Source organism: Panthera uncia, chromosome C2 (assembly GCF_023721935.1).
Source record: "Panthera uncia isolate 11264 chromosome C2, Puncia_PCG_1.0, whole genome shotgun sequence".
Lineage (NCBI taxonomy): Eukaryota > Metazoa > Chordata > Mammalia > Carnivora > Felidae > Panthera > Panthera uncia.
Window position 1 is genome coordinate 65,866,776 of NC_064810.1, and position 18,853 is coordinate 65,885,628.

General features: G+C 36.5%; 1 protein-coding gene and 1 pseudogene across 1 annotated transcript in view; both read right to left on the reverse strand.

Moving 5' to 3' along the window:
• Positions 1–18,853, reverse strand: part of POLQ (DNA polymerase theta) — a 116,026-nt gene that overhangs the window by 38,961 nt on the left and 58,212 nt on the right. Inside the window, exons 16-19 of the mRNA XM_049628253.1 lie at positions 11,940–15,049; positions 9,077–9,220; positions 7,809–8,005; positions 257–497 (exon numbers count right to left, since the gene is read on the reverse strand). Of these exons, the coding sequence (XP_049484210.1) occupies positions 257–497; positions 7,809–8,005; positions 9,077–9,220; positions 11,940–15,049 (3,692 nt within the window). The remainder of the gene's footprint in view (positions 1–256; positions 498–7,808; positions 8,006–9,076; positions 9,221–11,939; positions 15,050–18,853) is intronic.
• On the reverse strand, positions 11,226–11,723 carry LOC125920622 (ATP synthase F(0) complex subunit C1, mitochondrial-like; annotated as a pseudogene).

Sequence of the window (18,853 nt, forward strand, 5' to 3'; positions counted from 1 at the left end):
CAACTAGGTCGTGATTTCAAGGATTTGTGAGAGGGAGCCCCCCATGGTGGCAGCTGTGCTGACAGCACAGAGCCTGCTTGGGATTCTCTCTCTTCCCCTCTCTCTCTCTGCCCTTCCTCCTTGCTGTCTTTCTCTCAAATAAATAAAGTTTTAAAAAAGTGTGATAAAGAGTGATAAAGACCTGTGATAAAGTGTCTAAATATAAAACCAACACCAGTCTGTAATAGCACAAAAATGCCAGCAACATCGTTTTAACCTTGAAGGTTTTCCTTCTTCAACAAAGAATTGAGTTGATTCATAGCGTTGAAGATGAGAATCGACTCCATCGAGGCTCTGTATCTCCCAGAATGTTCAGTGTTGACATTCAGCCCCAGACTCTGAACTCCTTGGCCAGTCTCTATCCCTTCGAGGAGTGGAAGCTCATGAGGAAGAAAACTGGAAACTATGCTGTGAAGAGTTGGCTCCTTAGAATCTGGATCTAGTAACCAGCATGCCACCTGAGAGGGTTCAAAGACATTTGTGCGCACTTAAATCAAAAGGGGAAAATGCTCATTTCTAATCTCACTCATTTTCATGTAATACCAATTCAGTGGCCTTTCTAGAAGAGGAGGAAAGGATAATTATAAATTGTCCCAGGACTCATTTTTGGTACTAATTCGAGCAATTTTCAAAGAAGGAAAACTTACAACTTTTCATCACTACATTGATGATACAGCTCCTGCTGATATAGTTCTGAAATAGGCTTGAAATCTTAGCACCCTTCAGATAATTAAAACTTTGTTTCTGAAAATGTAGACAGGCTCTTCTCCACTAAGGGTTGATTTTGGCTAAGCTACTCTAGTAAAGATAGGCCTATACAGTTTTAGGTTTTTAAAAATTCTTTCAACATCATAAGAAGTGAGACATAAATGTTTTACCATTAAAACTTCATACTCAAAGTTTTAGAAAGCCTCTGGGGGCTTTCCCCTCAGGATGAGGGCCTGTCACTAGGACCATCCAACAAATCATGACTGTTATTTTTAGCTCTCCTATGAGACTAGACTTGTATTTTCTAATGCTATGTGATCTAGCAGATCAAAACTAAATTAGAATTAGGAAATATAAGCCCTATTCATAATTCTGACAATTACTACCTGACTCATTTACTTCTTCTGTAGCTTAAGAATGTAGTTTGATAGGGGAGTGTGATACTGTGAATTATAATAAGAAATTTAAAATCGGTCTCTGTCTCATTTCTAGGACAGAACTTCTAAAACCTTTGACATTTCCTTAACTATGAGATGAAGGTGTCTCTTGTTATGTTAATGAGGTGACTTTTGGAATGCCCCTAGGTTACCTAAGGATGGGAGCTGGCTGCCAGAGGAAACAACTCTGTGATTGGAGGGTGAGTACTTTCAGTCTCACCCCTGACCAGCTGGGAGGCGCCTGGAAGGCCAATGGCTAATGATTTAATCAATCGTGCCTATGTAATGAAGGCTCCATAAAATCCCCAAATGACAGGATTTGGAGAGCTTGGAAGTTGTGGAACATGGAGGTGTTGGCGAGTGTGGTGTGCTCGGACAGAGGATGGAAGCTTCCTTTCCCTTCCCACATACCTTACTCTGCATCTCTCTTCCGTCCAGATGTTCATCTGTATCATTTATCATATCCTTTTATAATAAACTGATAAATGTTACTAAATGTTTCCCTGAGTTTTGTGAGTCACTGTACTTAACTTATTGAATCTGAAGAGGGTGGAGTTCACAGGAACCTCTCATTTACAGCCAGTTGGTCAGACTACAGGTAACAACCTGGATTTACAACTGGCACCTGAAGTCCTTGCCAGATGTCCTCGGAAAGGGGGGTCCTTGGAATCTCCAGTCTGTAGTCAGTTGGTCAGGAGCATATGTGTTAATTTGGGCTTGCAACTGGCCTCAAAATAGTGGGCAGTCTGTGGCACTGACCCTTAACCTGTGGAATTTGATGCTATTTCCAGGTAGATACTGTCAGAATTGAGTTGTAGAATACCCAGCTGGTGTTTCCAGCATTGCTTGATGGTGTGGGGGAAAACCCTACAAACACATCAGAACTGGTCTCAGTAGGGGCGCTTGGGTGACTCAGTCTGTTAAGCCTCTGACTTCGGCTCAGGTCATGATCTTTCAGTTTGTGAGTTCAAGCCCTGCATTGGGCTCTTCTGACAGCTCAGAGCCTAGAGCCTGCTTTGGATTCTGTGTCTCCCTCTCTCTGCTCCTCTCCTGCTTGCTCTCTCACTCTCTGAAAAATCAGTAAACATTAAAAAAAAATTAAAAAAAAGAATTGGTCTCAGAACACTTTTTTGTTTTTTTTGTTTTTTTTGGTGTCAGAGAAGCAGAACTTGCTAGAAGGGCCTGGCTCACAGAAACATATGGTTTATGAAGAGAAAGGATAAAAGGGTGGAGATTATGATCCTTTGATCGCTGGATGCTACCTAGTGACCCATGATGTGAAACTGCAGTTACACTATAGTTACTAAAGGTAAAAGCTACCAATGCAATTTAGAAATGGTAGACCTAACCCCCAAGGAGTTGGCTCATTAGATATATAAGGAAATAAAAAATAATAATCACACTAAACATACAATCTCCTGGTTACTGTTATCTGTAATAGCTAAATAAAAGTAAAGTGCTGGGTCTCGCCCTGATGATAAACCAAGTTCAGATTTGGGTCAGTCTGAGCTCTAGCCAGTAGCCTCAAAGTCATCTGTACAGGGGCAACACAAAGTAGCCCTAAGACCTCTGGTCATCGTTAAGGTAATCAATGTAGGAGGGCAATACCTACAAACTACCAAAACTAGGGGATACAGTGTGAAGAAGCTGTTTCCCTTTGCGGATCAGTATAATCAGTCTTTTTTTTTTTTTAAGTTTATTTATTTATTTTGAGAGACAGAGTGAGTGGGGGAGGGGCAGAGAGAGAGAGGAAGAGAGAGGGAGAGAAAGGGGGGGGGGGAGAGAGGGGGAGAGAGAGAGAGAGAGAGAGAGAGAGAATCCAAGCAGGTTCAGCACTGTCAGTGCAGAGCCCTTTGCAGGGTTTGAACTCACAAACCATGAGATCATGGCCTAAACTGAAGTCAGACACTTAACCAACTGGGCCACCCAGGCACCCTACCTACTATCATCAGCCTCTTGAGGAACCTTTACTAAAATGGATTAGGAGAGTAATTTAGGAGGAGGGTCTGGTCTTGGATGCTGCAGAACAAAAGGCAGAGGGTTGATGCAAGACCCCACAGCTCACTATAGTATAATAATAGTTGAGTGTATGTGATCCAGACACATGCGAGGTTGTTGCCAAGGAAACAGCTGGCCTGGTACACCGGATAAAAGCCACTGTAAGGTCTGTTTACCCTGAGATGGAGACTGTCCCTTTTCTCTTATAAATGCCAAGTGGAACACCCCAGATAAAGGAGCTGATATTCTTCATATGCAAGCCATATGGGACTGCTTTATGATAACTGGGATATTTACCCACTGAAATCAGTAGATTATCCAGGTCACAGTAAATGCTTTGGTTTAAGGGGAACCTTTAACCATATAACTGTACTGTTGCAAAACTGAGGGACAGTTTGGGAAGCCTTGTCAAAATTACCACCTCACTTCCTCTCATAGGCCTTAGAGATGATAATAAAAACTTGAGATTTATTAACAAGAGAATGAGAAGAGGCAGGGCCAGAGTCAAGAGACTTCCCAACAGGGTGGAAAATTTTAAAAGGTTATTAACAAATAAGGGGAATAAAGCAAATATTGACAGGAGCAAGAGAAAGAGGAAACAGAAAGGGGAGAGTTACAGGACTCACCCCAGAAGGCTGGAAATCTTTAGATGGTTATTAAGAAATGTGATGAATAAAATGGGTAATGATGGATTAAATAAAAGGTTTTAATAAAGCACCACCAAAGGTTGGGTGGGTCAAAGCAACCCCCTCTCTGTTAGTCCCCCAACATTAAAGGGCCTCAAACAAGACTGCTCTATTCACCATAATTTGGAGAAATTTTAAAAGCTTGAAGGCAAAAGGTACAATGAGAAACCTGACCAGTGGTTAGGCAGATTAATCAAGTTAATAAAAGGGCCGGGGTACCTTGGTTCAACCCGTCCCTCAGGACTCAAAGCCTTTAGGACAAGCGTAGGTAAAACTGTCAGGAGGTGGAAAAGAGAAGTTTCCAGAACTCTTTGATGGAAGATCCAGGAACTCTGGTACCAAAACCCATTGGTAAAGCCCTGATTTGGGCTACAATTAGATTAAGAGAAATGTAAAAATGTAATCGTTGATAGGCTTATGTAAATTGGAATGTTTAATTATGTGAAGAAGTTGTATCTCCTTTACCTGAATATTTTATGGTAATGAGTTGTTATGCCTGGTTGGGGAACACTTTCCCTACCTAGTTTTGTAAAACCAAAGCCTTTTGATGAAGTCCTAATGGAGATTATGATTAGAAATGTAAGGGTTGATGGAATTAAGGAAAAAGTCTGTAGGAGAACTGGTATGTTTGAAATGGCTTTAGATGAGGTGGTTGGATCCTTACCTGATTGCATTTTGGGAATGGACATTATGTCAAACAGGGGAACATGTCCCATAATTAGTATTGTAAAACAGAAGGCATCTAAATTCACTCTTCAAGCAATGTTAAATAGACATGCTCAGTGCGAACCAGTAAGATTGCCTAATCCCGCACAGTGTGGAATAAAGCTCAAGTGCTGGTAAAGACAAACTGTGCAATCGCCCTATGTGGAGACTGGGGCTAATGGCAGAGCTTGTGAGCATCTCATGACAATGACTACTGGGACTTTAAACAAGAGAATTTCCATTTGAGGGTATTTATTGCCTTCTTATCTGACATTATTAATTGATGCTATTTCTATTACTAAAGGATATAATACGATCCTGAAACCTGAAATACCCACAAAGTGTTGGGTAATATCTGAGAACTGCTCTAATGGAGAAGGCAGTGCCCAGTAGAGTTCCATAATAAAATGGAAACAGTTTATACAGGATCCTGCTGCCTGGGGAATGAAAAGAAGAGATACTCAAGAGCAGGGAGCCTCTTTTCTCCTAGGCTTGACTCTGGAATTGTGTGAGGAGGAGCTGCTGGATTCCATTGTCACTTGGACAGTGCTCTAGAAACAGTCCTTGACTGACTGATAAAGAGCTGCTAGGTTTGTGGATGGCAGTTCCGAAGTGAATGGACAATATCCTGCTTTGGAATGCCATCATTCTAATTAAAGAAGATAGAAAAGATCATCCTGGTGTGCTGAATTTCATGTTGTTTTCCTAGCAGTAATGAAAGAAATGAACAGAGCTAGGGAAAAGCTCTGTTTGGGTTTTCACTGGCTCATAAATAATGCCCAATAACTTTGCCAAAATGTCAGTCAGGAAGGCAATGGACACATGGCCTACTAAAGAAGGGTCCTCTTCTGGGACACAGTCCTTATAGAAATTTGAAGGGGTGCATCAAAATAGGACACATTAATGCCTTTCAGAAGAATTCCCTTCTAGGCTAGGAAGGTGACTAGAATCATCAAGCCAATGTCCCTGTATGACCCTGGAAGATGGACACCTGGATCTGTGAAATGAGTGGGCCTGGTTCACTGCAGCAATGCAGAGATGGGCTGAATCTAGACATATTCCTCTTGCACCCTCTGAGGCACAGAGTGCCAAAACAAACTATTCTATCTGCCAACAAGAGGGACCAAGACTGCAGATGGTTATTTAGCAGATTCCCTGTTAGGAAGGTCATGAATATAGCTGGCAGGTGAAATTAATGCTAGTAGCCTTGGAGGGCTACAAATGGGTCCAATAGGAACAGACATTGACTCTGGACTGTGCTTTGCTTACCTGATTGTAGGGGCAAATGCTCTGGGTACTATTAAAAGAACAGAAGAAGAAATTGCACCAGTTTGAATGGCTGACTGTTATTTCTTCAGACTAAAGAACACACTTTACAGCCCATAATGTTCAACAATGGGCAAAGAGATATCCTCCTCAGTACTAGTTTGATAGAGAACTGAAATAGGCAATTAAAACATTGGTTGTCGTAAATGGGGGAAGAGAAAGGCAGGAAGAGATGGCTTTTATGCCTTCATGGTATGTGAGTATATGCTCACACTCAACATGAACATGAGTGGGGCTAAAGGAGTCCCCACTGGATATATTTGTCTGTTTGGATCTGAGGAACTAAGGTAGGGGGCGGGGGGAAGGTGCTAACATACTTTCTTTCCCACATCACCTCAACTTTTTTCCTCTTAGCTGATAATAGGGGTCACAGGACCAGGACTACGGGTATAAGGGCTGGAAATGAATGATTCCTAAGCAAGAAACTGTAACTATTCCAAAAGGGGTGAAGGCACATCCTGCCCCATCAGGCCCTTAGGAATTGTAACATAAAGGTTAAAGCATTGAAGGAAAAATAGTAGTTATGGCTAAGTAAATGAATAAATGGGCTTTGTAAGGAGGAAAATCCAATATTAACATCTTAAAAGCCGCTCCAAGCAAGAAATGATATTGTCTTTTAGTTTGATTATGTCAGATACCTGAAAGGGTGAAGCCATATATTGCTGACACAACTCTTACTTTTGGAACCTGGTAAGCCTGCAAAGCTGGGAGACATTTCATATCCTGCCATCCACATTAGAAACTGGTGAACAGAAACCTTTTAGAGAATATCAAATACGGTATTTGATATCAAAGTTGGCAAATGTTTCTTATAAAAGTGAGCTTTTTAAAATTAATTATCTTCTTACATCAAAAGTGTTGTGACTGACAAAACTGATTGTGCAATCTTTCAAATAGTTTATGTAAAAAGTACTACAATAAATCTGAGATGCTACAGTAGTTTTAATGAGAAGCTCATATTACCCATATTCTCCTTTTGGACTCTGGAACATCAAAATTAAGTGACAACTTTTTATATCCAGTAAATGTCAGTTTAAAAACTACATGGAATTTATCACATGTAAACCAAGCCCAGCCTGAACTGCAGAAAAGGCCAGTATCTTCAGTTTATTTGATATTGCCTTTGAAAATCTTTCCCTAAAAAAGCTAAAGAAACTAAGAAATTTATCCTATTGATTTATCCTATTATTGATTATATTGCTAATAACAACCAAGTAGTATCATATATCAATTCAAAATTAATATTCTACATACCTCATGTATTCAGTATCAATAGGGGGAAAATGATACTCCTTTGAAAGCTATGATACTGTAAATAAATGTCTTATGAAAATGCATTATACTGTTTATGTTACAATAATGTAAGTTACCCTTTCCTTGATAACTCAGAGTCATCATTATGAAAAGCATATCATGCTTTGCTATTATTATAAGCAAAGTTCACAGGGGCTAATAAGGTGATTTGTCCCTATGCTAAATGGCCCTAAATGTTGTCCTTTCAGATGGCTTATTATCTACACATTTTTCCTATTTTCTGCCTCTATACTCATGGACATCTGAAACAACCTGCTACCATATATTTAAATCTGACAGTTCTCACTTCATTTCTAATTTACTATGAGACAGAAAACTTAAAACATAACCAAAATAAAATTTTTTTAAATCTCTGAGGAAAGATATGAATTTTAGTGCTTAGAATTTGTGGAATCACTGTTTTTATCTACATAGAGGTATTTTGGTGCCTAACATTCTGTTCTGGGTGGATGAGATTACTGGATAAAGGAATGACTACTCTGAAAAATGTAAGCTTCATTGTTGGAGTTAAATAAATACCAAGTCATTTAAGAATTAACACTACACATTAAAAAAGTTTTTTTAAGTATAGTAAAAATTAAATAAGACATGAAACCTTAGGATCTTCATAACTTTGTTCCAAGGAGATACCACAAGACAGAAGAAGAATTTTATAGCTCTGGATGAAGTCATAGATGATAATAGAACGTTCTTTATCGGATTCGTCTTGAAAGCAAGACAGAAGATACCACATTCTGTCTTTCACAGTCAGGCTTGGATCCAGAGAAGGTGGGACCAAACTGGAACTAATTTCTTTAAAAAACAAACAAACAAAAAGGCTTAAGGCAAAAATTACATGCATTCATTTGAAGCAGCAATCTTTAATAAAAAGACTGAAAAAAGACTCAGAAATCTAAGGGTTTACTTCCATGTAACCAATAACTCAGCATGACCTTATTCAGGTTATGTTGATCATATAGATGAAGTGCTTCATATTCTAGTGTGTATGCTGCCGAAGCAAGCACGAAGCTTCATATTCTAAAAATTAAGGCTTATGCTATGTAATTTATATTGTTCTATTTAATTAGGTGGGAGACAATTCTAAATATGAATATTTCTAAAAATAAATTTACATTTCCCAGAATAAGGAGTTAAAGACAGAAAAGGGTGTTTTGAAATGAATTTTAAATGAACTCCTTTAAAAAGGCTTAGTATGAACGTATAGTGTTACATCTTAAAAAAAAAAAAAAAGTACTCAACATAACACATTTTCCCTCAAAACAACTGAAAAAAATTTCAAGCTTACTCAGGAACACATACATTATATGGCATTCTTTAAAATGCTTACTTATTAATTTTGCTCCTGTCTAAAACCAATTATGTCAGGTATGTAATGCAGCAACTGTAATCAGATCACAAGGTATTTCTAGATCATATCCTCTCTATTCCAAAGGCTTCTACAAAGGCTGTATGATTCAACTATTGTATATGTTCAGCTCATCAGTGTCACTAGATAAGTTCCAGACACAGTCAATGACAGGAAAAAAGTCTGAAAAGAAACTGGTATGATCCAATCTTCAGAGCAATCCCCTAAGATATCCAGGGAGTCCCTAAGGCTCCACTCCACTACCTCCAAGAAGAAAAGATAGTATTAGTAGCCTATGTGATAGGTAGAGGGGAGTAAGAATAGTACTTAAGACATTCATTCTAATGAATATATGAAATAATGTACACATGTGCCACTTCCCCCCCTCCCCATTTTTTTAATCCTAAAAATAAATTCTAGGAAAACATCAGGAAATTATTCTCAACAAAAAAGCCACTATCCTAATAGAGATTATCTTAAAAATTATATGGTGACTTAATCAAATAGTGATTACTTACCAGGATGCTTTTGTTCCTTCTGCAGTGAAAAATAATAGGCATCTCTTCCACCCCAGCACACTGCCAAACCAACCACCAAGATGTCATCACAACCTTTAACAGGAACTCCATCATCTCTAATAGGGGTTTCCTGAGGTAGGCTGACTAAATAAATCAAAAGTGAAATAGTTAAAAATCTCAAAATAAAGCCATTAAACTGAATGTTAAAACAATGATAATGATAAAAAAAAAAACTATTTGATTGGCAAAATTTCCAGATCCCCATAATATGCATTATTTGGATGGTCTTTTTAAGGTATATGTAAGATCTTTCTAGGCTTCCCATCAATTAAGATAACTGTCACTTTGAAAAATTTATCAAAGATATCTTAAAATATATCCATAATAATAACTAAAGTGGGTATTAACTAAATTTTTTAAAGCTACATTTTGAATTGCTATAACTGAAACAAATAAAGACCACTGGTATACTATAAAAATTTTGTAGTGAACTCAGCAATTCTTTTTTTCTTTTTTTAATGTTTATTTTTGAGAGAGAGAGACAGAGACACAGAATCTGCAGCGGGCTCCAGGCTCTGAGACGTCAGCACAGAGCCCAACACAGGGCTCAAACCCATGAGGTGTGAGATCATGACCTGAGCCGAAGTCAGACACTCAACTGACTGAGCCAACATAGGCACTCCTGAACTCAGAAATTCTTAACACTAAGAAACTCCAAAAAAATCAAGTATCTTACTTCTTGGTGAAGAATCAGGTATAATTTTGTATCCAGAGTCAACATTTTTTCTGAAATAATGGATCTCCAACTTTACAAATACAGGTCAAGAACCAGTCTAATAACTGGCACACAGTTGTTAAATTTAAGTGAACAATTTTACCCCTCTACCCGCTCAAAGAATGTGCTCAATTTTATATTTGTTGAATGAAAAATGGAAAGTACTAGTCAACACAAAACATATATAAAACTTGTCATTAACACATTTGCTCCATGGCCTAAGTGTTCATCTACAGACAAATGAATAGGAAGATGTGGTATACATATACAATGAAATATTATGGTGCCATAAAAAGGGATGAGAACTTGCCGTTTGAAACATGGATGGACCTACAGGGTATTACACTAAGTGAAATAAGTCAGACTGAGAAAGGCAAATACCATATGATTTCATAAATAGAATCTAAAACAAAAACACATAAATGAATAAACAAACAAGCAGAATCAGACCTATAAATACAGAGAACAAACTGATGGTTACTAGAAGGAAGGGGAGGTGGGGGGTTGGGCAAAATGGCTAAAGAGAATGGGAGATACAGGCTTCTAGTTATGTAATGAATAAGTCATGGGAATAAAAGGCACAGCATAAAGAATATATATAGTCAATGATATTGTAATAGCAATGTATGGGGACAGATGGTAGCTATACTCATGGTGAACATGGTATAATGTATAAACTTCTCATATCATTATGTTGTACACCTAAAACTAATATAACATTGACTGTCAATTATACTCAAATAAAAAAATTAAAAAGAAAAACATGTGTTCCATGAATTGAAGATCAGACAAATACTCAAACTTTTATGAACAAATTCATTCATAAATACAGAGATTTAAGAAATCTGATCAAATCTTTGATTTCCACAGCAGGTCGTCAAGCTGACTACAGCTATTCCCCAAGATACAGAATCCTTACTGTCATGAAGTAAGACAGGAATATACATGCATGGCATTATTTGGTTCAATTCTCTTAAAATGTGGAAGGGCTCTGTGAGGATTTGGGATCAACATTTTGGTATAGAATTCATGAATATCAGTAAAGGTTATAAGTCTACTTGAGGTAAGTATTGAAAAATATAGTTAACATACATTGTTAAAAATACAGTGCCAATTTTCTATGTACTTTTGTGATTATCTAAGTAGATTATATAATACAAATTAATTATTTTAATTAATTAATAGAAAATAATTCATAAGCACTGATGATTAATAAAAAATGAGATACCAAAAATGGTGATCCATATTCAAAATATATTTGTTTTTACAAAATTATATTCTAACATTTATATATTATATAAAATATTATATTATGTATTAAATATACATATTTATATGATTTTTTAAAAGAAACATTGCGTTTAATGGTAAAGCTTAGCACACTACAGCACCAGATATGGGCTGGAGTTGAAGCAGCAGAGACAGGTAGATGACCTCCATGAAGCCTCGTAAAGTGAAAAGAATAAGAAAGGCAACAATTAGCATCATGGCCTGACACATGGCAAAACCCAGAATAGAACTGAAGAAATGCTGCTGTTTGAGAGCCAGGTTCCTGATACACCCAATGATCAAGCTGCCAAAAACTATCCCAGTGCTGGCCCATGTACCAGCCACAACAACTGGGATGGCTGCAGCAGCAATAAGCTTGGGTACTATGTCCATGTCCTGAGAGACAAGACTGCTATAGAACTCCCTTTGGACCACCTAGTGTGGGGAGCTACTGTGGCAAGGCTGTTTAGGGATTTCTGGCTTTTGAAGAAAAGAGGCAGACACAGGCCTGATTAGACCAGAGCTATAACAGCGGATCAGGGCCACAGTAATAAGTAGTGCCTTAGAGGTCTGCATTATTTCAGTATCCCAGCTTGACCTTTTTTCTCAGTGCTCAGTTCTGACACCCTGGAGTCGCCCATCACTTATACCAGATGGCAACTATTATTAATCTAGTTGCACTGAACAATAAGCTGTTCTACAGGTAAACCCATATAGAAGAAATTTTAATTAAATTGGAATAAATTTAGTACATTCATCCCAATTCACTATTTTACATATAAACATGAAAATATGAAAAATTAAAGAAAAAATTCTTACCTTGCTTAAACCTACCACCAATAGCAGCATTTTTAGAAGACCTCAAATTACTGATCTTTTCACAAGCCAGTGAGATGGAAAATCTCTTTTTGCACTGCCACTCCTTAATGAATGTTTGAAAGAGAATTTGGTCACTTGCTACATCAATTATGGCCAAGCTTTCTGGGCTGCATGAGGCTGCAGTTAACTGCGATCCATCCTGTGACAACTGCAGTGAAAAACTTGTGTCTCTAATAGGTCTATCCTTTTTTAAACCATCTCTACTCTCTGAACTTAAATCTTGGTTTTTAATAGCTGAAGATGAGCCAAATGAGTAACTTTTACCAAGCTGTAAAACACTATGCATTTTCTGGAGTTTTACAGAAGATGTTCCAAGAATACTTGGAACCACTAGCTTAGAAGCAGATGCTGGGATGGGTGTAGGAGGAATGAGTCCGTTATCATCAACTATACAGCTCTCTTTCCAAGGCAAGAGGGATGAGGTTTTACCATGATGGGTACCGTTCTCCAGTGCTCCAATCTTGCTCTTTATTTCAACATTAGGGAAAAATGAAATTCCCGGAACTTGATTTGGCTCCAAATTTGAAATGACTTGTTTGCCATTTAACTCCATATTTTCCCCTTTTAAACTAGACAAGTTTGTAGTGGCTAATTTTTGCTTTTCATTTTCTAGAGGACTGGACACTTCATCTAAAATTCTTTGCAGTCCTGGACTTAAATCAAACGATGCCCCTGACCATATGAGCGATTTATTTTGCCCTATCTCAGTTAATTTGGATTTTTTAGACTTTTCATCTTTATCTCTTCCAATTATTTCTCTTTGTGAATAATCATTATTGACAGTTCCTGGATCACTTAGTTCTAATGCTGTAAGAGACACTGAGGTATTATGTTTTTCTTGGACAGGAAATATATCTACATTGTCCAAAGCTTCAACCATCTGAGCAGAATCCAACTCTGAAAATATAAGAGACTCCTCACTGAAACAAGTCAACTGTTGCTGATTATCTTGATTCTCATTCATATTTGATTTTCTAAGTTGGCCCTCTGGTTGTAGACACAGAGAATGACTGAAACAGTTTGACATTAGTTCAGAAGAAAGCGGTTCTTTTGCTTGTGTATCAGGTGGTTGTTCTTTCACTAGGTAATCTTCACTGAAACTGTCAAATAGTAAGCTATCACTCAAATTCAAACTTGTTTCAGGAGCTGGCAGACATTCTACTTCTACACCAGTGGGAGGCGGTAGTATAACTGGTTTCAAAGCTTCTTGTGTTTGATAACCTTGAAGAAAACTATTTAATTGAGAGTCAGTGACAGAAAGTTCATTCCTTTTAAAACAAGGGCCATTTTCCCTCAAGAGTATTGGAGAATGAAAAATTGAGCTTTCTGGAGTCAGGACATCAACTCCATGTGAATCGGTGCTTTGTTTCACAGTATCTACAGTCTTATCCTCCAAATGATCTATATTTGTCACTCCTGGAGAATGTCGTTCACCAGGAAAAGTAATATGAATCTCATTCTGAAAAGAGATCACCGAGCTCTGTTTGTCTAAACTCTTCGGCATTGTCTCTGTTGCCAGGTTGGCATCCTTTGCTCCTTCTTGTTTGGCATTTTCAGTTGCCATCTGTTGTATAATTTTCTCTGACTGAGTATCCAGGTACAAACTATCTTCAAATTCACAAAGAACTAAACCTAAGTCAGAAACGCAATTATTTTTAGTTTTGTTTGCTGCATAAGCTTCCATTTTTTCTTGTATTTTAGAGGGATTTAGAAAATCCTCATGCTGGCCTCCTGATTTACCAAATGCTCCAGTTGGGGGATGTATTCTACTGAGTATCTCAGTGCTGTTTATATTATCTCCTGATACCTGAAAATTATTTGATTTATTTTCCTCACCATTAAACTTCATAATTCCACACTTGATAATACCATTTGAGTCTTTATTCATATAACTACTGCCTGTCTCACAGGGCATTTGTCTCTCTAATATTTTTTTCTGTTTGGTATAAGTGTTTGTTTGTTTATCAGACTGTTTTTCTGCACACTGGTTAATTGAATGGGTGTCATGGTGTTTTACATAAACATTCTGGGTTTTTGAATCACTTTGTATCATCAGTACTTTGTTTATTTTTTCTGACTCAACAAAAGCTAGTGCTCTTCCGTTTTCACTAACTGTACTAGTGGGATGACAAGTCACTTTTTTACTCTGGGATTCTGTGATAAAATGTTCCACAAGAATATTGTTAGTTTTTGTTTTGTTCTTTGAACTTTGTTCTGTTTGTGATGAGAATGATGCTTTGCTATATTTTCCCTCAGCACAGTAAGATACATTTTTAGCAAACGGCTCTGGACTTCTAAATTCCATATTCTTCTCATCTAAGGTAATTGAGTCTTCACAATAAACAGGATTAGACATAGCTTGTTCCTGTAAATCAATTCTATACATCCCAGTGTCTTTCACAGGGCTACTATCTCTGGATTGTGTTAGATGCTTACCACGTTTCCAAGATCGAGAGGCAGTACTCATCTTTTCTGAACTGAAACTCAAAGATTCTTTTTTTGTTTTCTCAAATAAGAGAGTTTGAACAACATTCTTAGTGCTTTTTTTCCCCTCATTCAGAGAGGTTACTAGCTTTTCTTTACTTCTGTTCAAAGAAGCCCGTTTTCTTGCTCTGGAAATGGAATGTACTTGGGATTCTTGATTCCCATTCCGTAACTTGTAATAAAAGGAATTTCTATTCTCTCCACATTTAACTAAACCTTGCACTGTAGTTGGTGAATGCTTAGCAAAAGAATCATTAAACACTGAGCTACTTTTTTTCTTTGATATTAATCTTTTACAAGATCTCTTAGTTTGGGGTGTAAGTTTCTGTTCCTTTACTTCTGGCTCACTGCTGGTCAATGAGTGTGTATTAGAATTTAAAAGGGAATGTGGATTCCATTGCACTCCCATTTCAGCTAAATCCTGCTGCAGAATCCTTTTGGCTTCTTCTACTATAAGGGCTGCTGCTTCCCTTTCAGTTAAACCTTTTCTGCCAGTCACCCAAATATTTCGCATATTCCGACGTTCTTCAACTGCTTCCTCTTCCTCATCCACGGCCTTTCGGGCACTAAACAACGATATAGAAAAAGAAATAAATTAATGCATTGATTCATTCATGCATACAGAAATATTTATTAACCACTAAACTGATCTGTTCTAGGAAGTGAAGAAATAGCACTGAACAAGAGAGAAATACATCTGCTTTCTAAGAGCTTACATTTTAGTTGGAGAAACCAGAAAACAAATGTTAGAATGCATTCCATATCAACTGATGATAAGGGTTGTGAACAAAAACGAAGCACCAGGAGGGGATGGCTGGTTCTGCAATTTTCAGATAGCAAAATTAGGGAAGGCCTCACTAAAACAGATGTAGCAGAAACTTTTTTAAAATAGTGTCATAAAACTTTCATTGAAACAAATCCTCCTATGTAATATTAACTCTAGACAAAATAGTTGAAGGAAATGGAGAGTGACCAAAAGAAAGGAGAAACTGAAAGAGGGTAACTAAAAACTTGGATAAAAGCCTGGAGTTTATTAATTGACAGAATTTGAAAAAGAGCTCAGAATAATTACAGGAGGTATAAAATGAATGGAGAAAGTCCAGAAATGAGATCCAGAGAAGGAAAACCCAAAATTCTCCATATAAATCTGTTCAAATATCTAGCTGACCTCTAATCTATGCAAGTATGGGATGACTAAGCAGCCAGTTAAAAGTCTAAACTGAACAGAGATTTGAGTTACTGTCCACTATAGGAAGACAAAGTTTAGAGTTTGAGTTCAGCCAAGCTCACTGATAAAATATCAATGTTCTTTAGCGTAAAATAATAGATTCTACACCCTAAAATGCCAAACATATACATAATTGAAGTACCATGAAAAGAAAAAATACAGCATGAATCATAAAAACTATGAAAGAAATAATGGTCAAGAGACTTCTGTTTCCAACAAGACTGGTGTAAGAGGGACCAAGTTAGCCACTCACCCAAAACAACTAAAATACCAAGGCTAGCTCCTAAAAGATGTTGCAGCTTCCATTTTGCTCTTTTATATCACTTAGTCTAGAGAAAGCCAATCATCATGGCATAAGGACAACAACAGCTCTATGGAGAAGGTCACATGGAGAATTGAGCACCAGCTGGGCAGTATGTGTGTGTCATCTTAAAAGCAGATGCAACTCAACCCTTCAGATAATTATAGTCACAGCCAACAGCTTTACTACAACCTCAAACCAGACCACCAACAAAGATGCTCCCAAGTTTATGACTCATAGAAACTTTGCGTTAATAATTATTTCTGTTGCTTTTAAGCCACAGAGTTCTTCTTTTAAAACATATTTTTCAAGTGTCTTTATTTAAGGACTCTCTACACACAATGTGGGGCTTGAACTCACAACCCCAAGATCAAGAGTGACATGATCTCCTAAGCCAGCCAGGTGCCCCTAAGTCACTAAGCTCTTAAAGTAATTTGTTTCACAGCAATAGTTAATTAATTAGCCTATTAAAACTATCCAACTTCAAAGATATAAAAATCTCAAGGTCTACATATTTAGAAGGAAAAAAAAAAGAATTATATTACCATCAGAATTCTCAAAAACAGCATGCACAGCAAAGAAATCATTTTCCTAAAACTTAATAAAAGAAAAGGTGGACCAAAAGTCTATATCTAGTCAAGATGTGCTTTAATTATTAAGGTTATAGAAAAGCAGTTTTACACATACAAGAACTTAGGGAATTCTATACGATATTAGCCCTCAAGAAATCTATTAGCAGGTAAGTGTAATCCAACCAAGAGAGGACTAAGAGTACTTCAGCACTAAGACTGATGGTAAGAATATGAATAAATAAAAACGTAGATTATATTAGTTTTCATCTCTACATCCTACAAGGGTAGCGACAAGGGTGGAAAATTAATGTATAAATGTTATACATTGAGACAAACAGAACTAATGCACTTTTTAAACGGAGGGAAAAGGAGAGGGAAAAAGAAAACTAAAGTAAGCTCAATGTCAATGACTATTGTTCAGGCAATAGGTAGGTGCTACAGGATACCATTAAAATCTTGACAAACCAGGGATGCCTGGCTGGCTCAGTTGGAAGAGCATATGACTCTTGATCTCAGAATTGTGAGTTTGAGCCCCACGTTGGGTGTAGAGACTACTGAAAAATAAAATCTTAAAAAAAATGTTTACAAGCCAGATAATAAAAAGTACACAGGTACGCGCTAGAACAAAATACACACCTGTCTAAATTTAAAAGTAAAACTCCAAAGAGTACCCTTAAAGGTAGACAAAGAAACATAGTAAATACACAATACACATAATTATAAAATAATTTAAGAATTGAAATGGAACATTTTAGTTATATCAATAAATGTGATGGGATTAAATCATCTATTAAAAGAAAGACTTCAATTTGGTTCAGAAAGTAAAACACAATTACAACTCAGTGTGGTACATAAAAATCATACCTAAAACCAAGTGATTCTAAAAGACTAAAACTAAAGGGATGGACAAAAAATATCCTAGAAAAATGGAGCAAGAAGAAAGCAGTGAGGGCTATTTTGCATTAAATATAACAAAAAGTAAAATTTAATGCTAAAAACAACAATCATAGTAAATATAACATTACCAGTCATATTTACTATGAGTATTTACACACCAAATAATAAGCAACCATTTTTATGAAGCAAATATAAGAGATACAAGGAGACACAAAAAGAAGTGTACTAATAATTAGTAGACTTTAATAAACCATTCTCATTAAAACACAGATCAAATGTTGAGGAGGGTAATAAATAAGAATAAAGAAGACCTAATGAACATAAGCAATGAGGGCGACTTTTTATGAATATATCTCAAACACTTTACCTTTTTAATACAGAACACATCTAGTTTGTATTGATCATATATTAGAGCACCAAGAAAACATCAGTGAGTTCCATGAAGTATATGTGTTATAAATAACATGTTAGATTGATGTGCAATAAGACTAGAAATTATTTTAAAAAATAAAAAAACAAAAAGCACTTCCACCTGGCAAAAGAAGGAAACCATGCAAATTACATTTCTAACAAATAAAAACAAAATCTCTACATATCATAATCTATGGGTTATATTTAAAATAAAAACCACAGGAAAACTCACAGTACTAAGTTCATAGTTCTACACTAAGAATACAGTATTTTATTTATCAATAAAAATATAAAAGTCAACAAATTCCTAGTTCAACAACAAAATTAGAAAAAGTACAAAAGAAAACAAAAGAAAGCAGGAAGAAGGAAATGTAAAATTAAAAGAAGAGATTAATAAGGTACATTACTTTAAAAAAAAGCCATAGACCTAGACCTAGGTCTAGATTTAACTGCTTTTTAATCAATTTAAAAAATAGATAAACCACTAGCTAACCTAATCAAGAAAAAATAGAGATAAAGTAAAATTTATAAAATAGTAAATGACAAGGAAGGAATAACCATTGAAATAGAAGAAATACTTAAAATTCCTAAGAAACTAATTTACAAATCTCTATAAAAATGTATTTGAAAATCCAGATGCAACAAATAATTTTCTAAGGAAATACAGATTACCAAAATTGACCCCATTCAAGATAGAAAGCTTAGAGAGACTAATTTCTGAAAAAATAAAGTAGACAAAGTGATCAGGAAACTAACCCATTGAAAGGCACCATTCAACATGGTTTCATACAATAATCATATAAAAACTTCTAGCAGTCCCAAGCCTCCCTAAATTATTGCAAAGCACTGAAAACAAAAAATGCTTCATAATTCTTTTTCATGAGGCAAGTCTGATACCAAAACTGATAGCAAAACTTGAATAAAAATAGTGCAAAAAAACCACACAATGCAAGAAAACAAT